We start from the raw sequence: 11,482 nt of genomic DNA, 5'->3' as shown, positions 1-11,482 counted from the left end.
TCTGTAATTCTACTACATCAATGAGGCACACGTGCATCATACAATTTGACCCCAAATTGTACATACATAGAAATGTACAAACAGGATGGAAAAGTATTAAGTATGTAGAAGTATATCGATAAGTAAAATTTAGAAACTAATATGTGAAAATTCTAATAACCAGTGTTAAATACGGGTATGTATGAGTTTGAGAGCGTGCGACTTTGTGTATATGCGTGTATACGTTTTCCATCCGTACATAGCAATTTTGCATACATGTATACATACAATCACCATCATATATATACATATATTACATGTAGGTAGTTTCTTAGTACTATTAGTTGATATTTGAGAAGCATTGTATAGTAGATTCTGATGGTATAATTATATTGAATGGGCCAAAGTTGTAACAAATTTATTTTTTAGTTAAACCCCTGCCCAACATTTGATTATGAAACAATATTATGTATAATGTATTACTTACTTATATCGTAGATGTTGGCGTAAAAATTGAAATAACAGTTCATATCATTTTACAACAAGATTCATGTTTCTTAATTCTACATGGATGGAATTTTCTTTTGCATTTACTGCACGGTACAAGCTGAGCTTGATATTCTTCCCAATTTACTTCGGCTTGACTAAGTTCTAATGAAATAACAACAGAAATGTATTCATTTCTATTTTACTATCGATAAATTAATTGTCCAAAGTTTGAAGAATACTGCAACTTACCTGCAGAAATTTCAAATCCTTCTTCTTTTGCGGTATCAGTGGACGTGAGCAATGATATATCGGAGGACATACTATGAGATCGTGTTTTATCATTATCGTGAACTGGGGTTCTAAGTAATTCATGTTTAGGTCTCATAGGGTTGAAATCATTATTGTGGTCCTAAAGAAATAGAAATTAGAATAGTTAAGACGTGTGTCGTGTATTTGATAAATATATTAAGTGTAATACCTCTACTATATTAAATGACTCATTTGTATTATGAGACGCTGTTTGTTGTTCTTTGGGTGATTCTGAAACTTCAGTTGCTACATTGTCTACTATTACTTTTGTATTATCTTCCACTGGGATGGAACTAGCCTTTTCTGTAAATATACAATTTTAATTAAACCACAGTTTATAATTATGATTTAAGCAACTGTATTTTAATTTTTCACCTTTTGAATTAGAATTATCATTAGTTACTGTTTTTTTAGCTCTAGTTTTAAATTTTTTTTGACCAAGCCTCAGAGATGTCATACCCTGCGCTACATTTTGAATGTAATTATTTGTTCGTTTCATAATTTGTTTACTTTCGTCTGTTTCAATTTCGCTAGAGCTACATCTTCTTAAAGTTTGTTTTTCTATTTTCGAATCACTTTCCCGCAATATTTCTTCATTGGAGGAAGACCTGAGTTTTCGTACATACTGAGAAGGTGCTTTGAGATTGTTTCTCTTTACTCTGTCTCTTCTTTGTGTTATATTTTTTGGAGCAATTTTATTATTTTCTATTGACTCTTTTCCAACTTGCTTACTTACGTCACCTACTTCTTTTTCATCATCTGCATCGAATGTTAACTTCTTAGAACTATCAAAAACAACAGGACTAAGTGGTTCTACGTTAAATGCTTTGCTTTCTGTTGGAGTATCCGGGCTAAAGAGACCTTTGCGATTAATAATGTCTGTGAAACGTTTATTTACTACCTGTTGATTAGGCATTGATTCATTATGATATAAATTTTCTTTATTTTGAACCTGTCCTTCGTTTTCCTAAAAAATCATATCTTATAATTTAACATAAAATTTTAAACAAAACACAAAACATTTGTTGACAATCATATACCTTATTTTTACAAATAGCATCATCACATTTGCACCATTTTCCACATTGAGAATCTTTTTTTACGCAGCCACACTGTTTCGAAGAACATTTTCCTTTACAGGCGCAACCACGCATTGCTGTCTTGGCACTTCTTTGCTGTATACTTTGATTTTGCAACATCCTTTCACTGCGTTTAGGTGTTTCAGCATTATCAACGCTTACGGATGATACAGGTTTCAGAACATCGGAGATATTTTCAACATTATATTTTCTCAAGTGTTCATTCTCAATTGTAAGTAGTTTTACTTGTTCCTGCAAGCGTGCTATCTCCAATACAGTATCGATTTCACGTGTTTGCGTTCCAGCATTTTTCTTTCCACTAAAAAGGCAAGAGATAACATTTTTTATTGCAACCAAATTTTGCAACAGATCAAGATAGTAGGAGAATGTAATTTTCCACGGACATTTTATAGTCTGGTTAGATTTAACCATCGTAAATAATATGAAATAAGTGCAGCGATTTGTCTCTGCGTGAAAATAATATCTAAACATCTGATTTGGAATGAAAATAAATTAAAGAGATGCGAGTCTGAAAGTTTGCAGCAAAAATCATATTTCAGATTAATCCGAGTAACATTAGATTGAATGAAATTGCACATACGTTCTAGTTTTTACCGCTTGTGGCATTTTGCGAACCAAAAATGCTGAAATTGTTTGACAGAACGTTCAAATGTCCACCAAAGTCGCCCTTTACGCAAAAGTTGACGGTTGACTGTTTCTCTGCGTTTAAATTCTGATCGTGGAGATAGTTTGGAAGGGGTAGTACCTACATATAGTACGGTATACCTACCGTTACGCATTTACCACGGTGGTCATTTTCCGCAGCATTTCTTTCTCGCGCCACGAGAACGGTTTATTACTTTTCAACTTTTCGTCTAACTCAAGCATTTTACTCGAATGATTCATACAATTAATACAAAATTGTATCAGTTGCGCGAAAGTCGTGCCTATATTTTCAAATAACAATCTCCTCTTACTATAGACGGCGCACTTGTAGCTTTTGGGAACGTGTATATAAACATTAATAGCGATTCCACCGTAAGATGCGAAATAAGATGAAAATACAATTTTAATTATACGTGCGAGGTATGTCGATGTTGCAACAAATATTATTTAATAAATAAAATATGTTTCTGCCCTGGAAAACAGCAATGATACCACGGAGTCGTCGCATATGTATAGATACATGCATACGCATAGGTAATACCTACAGTGCTGGACAAAAGTATTGGCACAGCATGATTGTTATGATAAAAATGCTTATAACTATGAAACAAATTGTTAAAAAGGAAAAATTTGTTTACACGTTTATTTATTTATTATTCTAGATTATTATTTAACAGAAACAGTAATATAAATAAAGTGATATGCGAAATAATAACAAAAACATATTTATTGAGCGTTTTAAGCATGGACAAAAGTATTGGCACATTATACAAAATTTAGTGTAGTTGTATCTCTCCGAAAAAAATCCGATTGTCACTTGATGGTATAGGTAGGGGATTCCCTGATAGTCATTTTTTCTAACAGTCATCCTTAAGTTCAGTCGATTAGCAACATAGGAAATATAACAAGCAACAATGTCAAGAAGAGGGAAAGAAACTACAAGTGAAGAGAGAAAAATAATATTAAATTTGCACAAAATGCGAAAATCTTATAGTGAAATAGCAAAAAGTGTTAATAGAAGTCGATTCACTATTAGAAGTGTCGTAAAACGATTTGAGAATCAATCAGATTTCAAAAGTAGGAATCGAAGTGGACGTCCCTCAAAGTTAACAGTTAGAGAAAAACGGAAAATTGTAAAGGAAGTGAAAATAAATTGTAAATTAAACTCATCACAACTTAGAGCAAAGTTAAATGAAGAAAATAAAAAAGAAGTAAGTTCGAAAACTATACGGAGAGTGTTAAAAGATGCGGGATATTCTGCGTGTGTCGCAAGAAGGAAACCATACATATCCAAGAAGAATCGGAAGATGAGAAAAGAATTTGCAAAAGAATTTATAAAAAAGGATCCCACATTCTGGAATAACGTATTATTTTCAGATGAAACTAAATTTAATATATTTAAATCAGATGGCAGAGTATTAGTTTGGAGAAAGCCAAATACGGAAATGGATCCACAACATTTACAAGCCACTGTGAAACATGGAGGAGGTGGAGTCATGGTATGGGGTTCCATTGCAGCGTCTGGGGTTGGCGAATTAGTATTCATAGATGAGATTATGGACAAATATGTATATTTAAATATATTAAAGGAAAATTTATTTAAAAGTGCTAATAAATTAAATCTCCCGCGTGATTTTTATTTTCAACAAGACCATGATCCAAAACATACTGCCTATATTGTACGACAATGGATCGTTTACAATACCGCACATACATTAAATACCCCACCCCAGAGTCCAGACATGAATCCCATCGAACATGTTTGGAATGAATTAGAAAAAAAAATTAGAAAATATAATATAACAAACAAAAACCAATTAAAAGCTATTATTTTACAAGAATGGAACAATATAGAGCCGGATTTTACAAAAAAATTGGTAACTTCAATGCCAAAACGATTGAAGGAAGTTATCATGAGGAATGGAGGGCCAACCAAATATTAATTTTTAATTTCTAAGTACTTTCAATCATTTGTGCCAATACTTTTGTCCATGCTTAAAACGCTCAATAAATATGTTTTTGTTATTATTTCGCATATCACTTTATTTATATTACTGTTTCTGTTAAATAATAATCTAGAATAATAAATAAATAAACGTGTAAACAAATTTTTCCTTTTTAACAATTTGTTTCATAGTTATAAGCATTTTTATCATAACAATCATGCTGTGCCAATACTTTTGTCCAGCACTGTATATATTTTGATTTACTATAAGTAATTAAAATTATGAATACAATAAAATTATGAATCAGCAATAAATGACAATGTTCTAAGTTCATGGATATCGTTTATACGTGTCTACTACCTCGTACATTATTCTATAACTATATATATATATATATACAAGTACATGAAACTGAGAGAACATATGCATTTAGAACCGACGTGCAAAAATTGAATCTCTAAATTTCAATGTTTAGTAAATTTATCTTAGTGTCTCTGGTAGACTTTATCCTATTCAGTTAATTGATTTCGACGTATTTTCTAGCGAAAAAGAGGGGAGGAAAGAAAAACTACGGCAAGAGGTTGATCAGAGCGAGGACTCGATTCCTTCTTTCTTTTAGTTGCGGTGTCTGAGTCTGTACGATTAGATAAGAGCTCGGTTCATAGTGCGTTCGAGATGCAGAGCGCATAAGAGACGAAGAGACCGGAGGACAGGCCTCAGTTAAAGCTGTGTGTGCGTACCGGCAAATTCGTTGGCAAATTACGGGGAAATTCTAAGCCACACCATCAGCGTGTACCCCGCGAGTGCTGTACACGTGTCTCGCGCAAGTACCACGAACTTTCCTCGTCTATATAGTCAAACTATGAATCGGTGCTTCAAGAGAAAGTCCGTTTATCAGAGGGGTTCGGTCTAATCGCAATTCCCCTAGATTCGACCAGGTTCAGAAGGAAAGAGAGAAAGGAGATCGAAAATGCCAGCTTGCACCACCGAAAACCTTTCGAGGTTTTGGTCCTCGAGTCCGCCGATTTCTAGAAGCAACAGCGCGTCACCGCCAATACCTGGCTCACCTTTGTCCACATCGCCACCGTACATATCGCCGATATCAACGTTGAAACGATCGGTATCGAGCATCTCTAATTCCTCGAATGCGTCGAACGTCTCTCATTCGTCGAACAACTCGGGCACGCCGACCGTTATAATCTCACCTAGACGTTTACAGCAACAGCAGCAACAGGAGAAGCAGAGGTTACAGTTAACGTATCAAGCTGAATCGGCACAGGGACAGAATCATAATCGAAACGAGAGTTTTCTGGTGAAAATATTGAGCCTGTACGTGGGCGTGTTCATTGGGATACTCGAAGGGATCATCAGCGTGACAAGCTACGTGGTACGGGCGCCAACGCTTTGGGCATCCATTTGGGTATACATGCTATGGACAATTCTCCAATTTCCATTGACCGCCGTGAAATGGTTCCTAACGGTGCTGTACACACCGGCTTCGGAGAGGACGCGCGCTAAACGTTGCGTCCTTATCAGCGGCGGAAACACGGTGCAGGCGGTGCACTTGGCACGTAATTTCTACAAAGCTGGTGCAAGGGTGGTCATCTGCGATTTGGAAGGTCTGTTCGGTTTGGCCAAGTTCTCGACCGCTTGCTCGAGATACTACACGGTCCCAAAACCAGGTCCAGGAAACGCGATCGAGTACATCAAGGCACTGATGGATATCGTCCAGAAGGAAAAAGCTGGGTATTATATCCCGGTGAGCTCCAGTAACACGGCTTATTACGATGCACTGGCGAAACCGTACTTGGAGGTAATGGGTTGCGAATGTTACGTGCCTGGCGCCAGCGAGGTGGCAGCCCTCGACGATCCCCTGGAATTTTTGCAAAGATGCCGCCTACTCGGCCTACCGACACCGTCTTACACTGTTCTACGCTCCATGCAAGACGTTTCGAGATTGTACGAGCAGAACACGATCTCTAATGGACGATACTTAATGCTGGCTGCTGGTCCAGCCGGAATGAGGGATCGAGGGAAGATAGTGCTTCCTCCGACAGCGAGAGAGTTCAGAAATCAGCAATACGACATTAGCGAGGGTAAACCTTGGATAGTAATTCGAGATCCTAATGGTAAACACTATATCACTTGCACGACAGTGAAAGAGTCCAAGATCGTAGCTAATACGACCTGTTTGGTGGACGAGGAACGCGGCTTGATACCTGAAACGAGACCGGAAGTGGTCCAGTGGCTCGACAGATTTTTCGCTCGTTCATTCGGTTCCAAGATAAACGGTCATTTCAGCTTCAGATTGGCAGGAACGGATGAAGGAGAACTGATGCCGATAGGCTGTAGGGTAGGCGTTAGCTTGCCTTACGTTTGTTACACAGGAATACATCCTCGATTGGTGTGGAAGGCGTGCAGACACTTCTCCAGACAGAATTCAGGGATTTTAGCCACGTTGGATAGACGCTTGTCATCGGATGCAGTGGTCTCCGCGTTGAAACAATCGATGGGTGAAACGGCGACACATCTTCTGGGCACCGTGCTAGACAAACGAGAAGCTCTCTTCGCTTACTGGGACCCGTTGCCGTACTGTGCTTATTATCATCTCCAGCTACCGTTCAGGCGACTCGCAGGCATGATTCGGGCCCAGCCGGTACAACATAGTCCACCACTGGCGGTAGTGCAATAATTTTTGCTATGATAACGCGACAAACTCTTTATTAATGAACTCTAATGGAGTCTGTTTTTTGAAGCAGTTGTGGCAAGAACAGAGACAATGCAAGAGAGAACAGAATGGAACATGCTCTGCGGAGAAGCGCGATTCGAATGGCTTGTCCCGGCAACCATTCGAAAAGCATTCAGACATCGTCTTGAGTAACAAGGTCCGCGAGATGCTCCGAACAATTTCGTGTGGACAGCCAGTATTCAGAGAGATCGATCGAACGAACGTTCTCGCGATTAAAAAGGAAAGGGAAAAAGACGAATCGAGTCGTAATTGAAAAGGAAAAAAGAATAATCGAGCGAGAAACGTGAAGGTTGCAGAGGTCAAGTTCGTCTTTATCAACGATAAATTTTTCTGAAATCGCGACGGCAACAAATGCGAAACAAAAAATGGAACGAAAGACGAAAAAGAAGAAAATATACACGTTCGAATCACGTGCCGTAAACGCGTTTGGAAGCGTTATTTTTACGCGTCCTGATTAACGTACGTAGTACATGTTCCTATCTCCGTTTCGCATTGCACAGAGAACGAATACTTTCGTAGTTCGCGTCGCGAGTCACATAATCGCGTGTAATCGAGTCGATAATACTATGCACCACGTTTGTTCGTAAAATGTACATGCCTTTTCACGCATTCACGATTCAGATTTCGTTTTTCGTTTTTCGTTTTTCGTTTTCCCGCATCGACAATTCGACTTTGGACTCTAACTAGTAGATATGCGAAAACACACCCACACTCACACGTGCATACCTACACCCAGACACCAATAAAATGATTTTATATTTAATATCATAACACTTGGTTGCTTTCAACTCGATAACTTATAAATAATTAATTAATTAATTAAGCTGTTAATCATTTTAAACGGATATTTAGCGCCTTTACATATAGATCTATGCAAATGTTCACGTATAAGAACGGGTAGGCTGGCTAACTTTTCTTCTATTCCCCGTGAATTGCAAAACGCCGCAGAATTTCTGTATTTATAGTATTTCATATTTTATAAGGAACCGAACAATTTGAAACTCGTGTAAATACTCGTGATCATATTATTAAAAAAGGAAACATAGGTATAAGTAGATATAACAAAAGAAAACTATTCAAGACAATAATGTGTGAACGCAATACGTTCTTGTTCTCTTAAATATAGTAATATAATAATCTTATTTATTACAATATAGAACAACCTTATTTTTCATTCCTTTGAAATTAATTCCCTCTCCGAGTATCAGAGGATATAATAGGGGATATAATAACGGATTCTGAGTATCTTAAAAACGTATGTACGCATCTTGTAAATCTTCACGTTAGAGTAGGTAATCAGCAAATATACGTTGTCGACAGATTTATCTATCGGCGTACAAACATATGTATTTGTATCAAAGGCAACAAACAATATTCATCGCATAGGGCAGACACATGAACGAGTTTAATCGAGTTATTTGATTGTATTAGTGAAACAGTAAATAATATTCATTATAGATGAGAGGGTGACCCGAGGGCACCAGCTTGTCGGACTTTGAGAGGCTGAGGTCGCCGGTTCGAAAGATGCTGTCTATTATCGCGCATCTGCTTTTCCCTTTTCCTCCTTCGTCTCTCCTTTCCCTTTCTTCCTAAATAATTTTTATCGTTAACTGTTGTCAACTGCCTCTGAACATATATATGATGTACAACGATGCGTTACAGGTAAGAACAAAATTTGGACGATACAAGAGATTTACATATTTACGTGTGAGCGATTTATGGAATGGTTAGGTCACTGTAAATTTCCACGATTACATTAAATTTGCGTTGTAGAAGAATCACACGTGAGATGTACAGCGATTGATCGTGTGATCAGTGAAACGGGGAACGTTTTTCCCAATGGACGCGGGACGAAAATCGATGATCGAAAGACACAGGGTGGAAAATGTGTAACGCAATCTTATCATGCGATAATATTGAAATGCAGTTCCTTGACGACGGCGAGTAAAATAAATCAATACGCAGACCGCTCTATTTTTTTTTTACACTTCAATCGGAGAGACAGGCAACAGGAATTGTTCTTTCTCGAAGAATCATGTGGATTCAAGTAGCATCCTGCATACGGGACGAATCAAATTTTTTCTCCTCTTCAGGTAGGTTTTTATCGCATAAGTCATAGGCATCCGCTGAAGAGATGAAATGAAGATTGTTTTGAAAAAAATTGTTATCTTTTCACTGTGTTACCTGATCCGAGGTAAAAAGAACAAAATGAATCGTAATAACTTACTCGTTAAACTTTTATTTTGCCTTCGACCTCTGTTATCCAAGGACAGGCTGTACACGATTATCTCGATTCGCTCTCTTTCCTTTTTACAGCAGACTTATCAATTTATCAAATATACATTTTTAATTGCCTGCAAAATATCTTACGGAAATTCCTAGTATGATTTCTTGGAATTAACAAGACGGATTAATTTTCGTTCACGATCGACCGATGTGTCTTACATTGCGATGCGATTTACGGGATAATGATGATAAAAAAAAGTCCTCTTCTCAAGTAACACGTACCACGTGGTAGCAGGTACGGTTCTGTGAGAACAGATTCACCTGACTTGCATACCAATGGTCCGTTTATGGCCACCACTTATACCTCGCCGTACGCTAATTTTCAAACGACAAAAAACTTTTTAATTCGTCGATGTAACGCTTACTTATTTAAAACTTTCGTCCAACGAAAATCATCTATCGAAAGAACGTCTTCTTTTACTTCGGCTACCTTTTATCCAAATAAATATTTGATTGGTACTTGGTGAATGTTGAGTCTATGCTCGATTCGTTCCAACGTCTGACTATTATAAAGTTATTCCACTTAAAGCGCCACAGTAGTTCGCGCTATACTACTGTATCGATTGCGTAGACGCAGATGACTCTCGGTCTGTTAGAGAACCTAAAAGTGGAAATTAAAATTTATAGCTACTTAGAATCTATGTAGTTATCGTACATAGTAAGTGAAAAGATTGAAGGATATAATTTTAGCTACATTGAGGAAGCATCAATGGGGGAGTAATCGTACATCCTACGCGATGCGACAAGAGAGGAGTGTTTTTTATCTGGGAGTACGATGTCAAGAGATGGTACAGGATCCGTTCGTATCGAGTACCACCATATAATTCCAGGCAATGTCGACGACCTGGCATCTCTATGCCAGGCAATTATCGTTGACGTTTGTAGGAGTATTGTTATAATATTCTGCGTTATCTTTCGAAACGGACTCGTTGCACGATCACTTGCGAAAGTGATAAATAATTCGCTTCAATGAAACGACAACTACTTCGGAAGCCTGTTCACCGTACAACGATACTGTTGACCGTAAATCCTCAGGTTGTCAGAGTTCGGTTTGTAAAGCTCGAATGTCGTGACCGGAATGATTGAGCCGGATAAAACTTTTCCACGAAGGTACGCGGAGATCGAGAAACCATTACACGATGGGTACCAGCCGCAGATTTCCTCCAACGACAAGGTTCGACGAATAATAAATTGGGAGGAATATTCTTTTTCCCGATATGCACGACTGGCCGCTTAATAAGCTGGAATTTCCTGCCTTAACCGAGTAATTACGAGGAAGAAAATCCCATCTGGTAATACGTCTACGATGTGCTATATCTCGATACATTTAAACGCAACAGGGAAACATCTACAGCTAATTTAAGATTACGAAACATGGCGTATGATTCATGAATCTAATATTATAACTATAAAGTATTAACGGCATAGCATTTTAATGAATACTAACTTTTCAGATGCTCATTGTCCACGCGGAACAAAAACTCGCAGAGGGTTCGAGGCAGAAATCGAACAATTTTTCGTCCATTACACGATGGTACCCGGCAAGTACGTTATCGGGGGAGCCGTTAATGAGCGTTGTTAACCGACAAAACTAAGTTTACGACGCTACCCGGAATAGCGTTGGTACCGGACGCGAACAACCACCCCTGGTCTTTGGTGAATCGGGGAGATCGCGTGGACACCGGTTAAGCACGCGATCGCACGCGACCAGGATCGGCCGGTAGGAGCATCGCGACGCCGACGCCGACGCCGACGCGGACGCGGACGGCGGACGGCGTCGGCGTCGGCGTTGGGTAGGACGGCACTTTAGTGAAGGCCAGCCGTTCGTCCGCGTCAAACGCGCAACGAAACATCGTCGGACGTTAACAGGCCCTGAAGAAACTGTATCGCCGCCAGCCATCCTCCGTCATCGAACTTCGCTCCATTCTCTCTCTTTTTCTCTCTCTTTCTCTCTCTTTTTCTCTCTCTTTCTCTCTCTC

The 11,482-nt window shown here is 38.5% G+C and overlaps 2 protein-coding genes across 2 annotated transcripts; one reads left to right on the top strand and one right to left on the bottom strand.

Annotated features, from left to right (window-relative positions):
• Positions 1–2,646, bottom strand: LOC143425728 (uncharacterized). The gene is made up of 6 exons (XM_076898731.1): positions 2,458–2,646; positions 1,818–2,175; positions 1,135–1,744; positions 947–1,080; positions 718–877; positions 1–630 (listed from the first exon to the last, which is right to left on the bottom strand). The coding sequence occupies exons 1-6, from the start codon at positions 2,481–2,483 to the stop codon at positions 506–508; spliced, it is 1,413 nt and encodes a 470-aa protein (XP_076754846.1). The 5' UTR covers positions 2,484–2,646; the 3' UTR covers positions 1–505.
• Positions 2,647–5,139: 2,493 nt separating this feature from the next.
• LOC143425056 (uncharacterized) lies at positions 5,140–7,980 on the top strand. The gene is made up of 2 exons (XM_076897517.1): positions 5,140–7,148; positions 7,228–7,980. Exons 1-2 carry the CDS (start codon positions 5,439–5,441, stop codon positions 7,468–7,470), a joined length of 1,953 nt encoding a protein of 650 aa, XP_076753632.1. The 5' UTR covers positions 5,140–5,438; the 3' UTR covers positions 7,471–7,980.
• Positions 7,981–11,482: the final 3,502 nt, after the last annotated feature.

Source organism: Xylocopa sonorina, chromosome 7 (assembly GCF_050948175.1).
Source record: "Xylocopa sonorina isolate GNS202 chromosome 7, iyXylSono1_principal, whole genome shotgun sequence".
Lineage (NCBI taxonomy): Eukaryota > Metazoa > Arthropoda > Insecta > Hymenoptera > Apidae > Xylocopa > Xylocopa sonorina.
The sequence above is the reverse complement of the archived record's forward strand: the minus strand, read 5'-3'. Positions and strand labels throughout refer to the sequence as shown.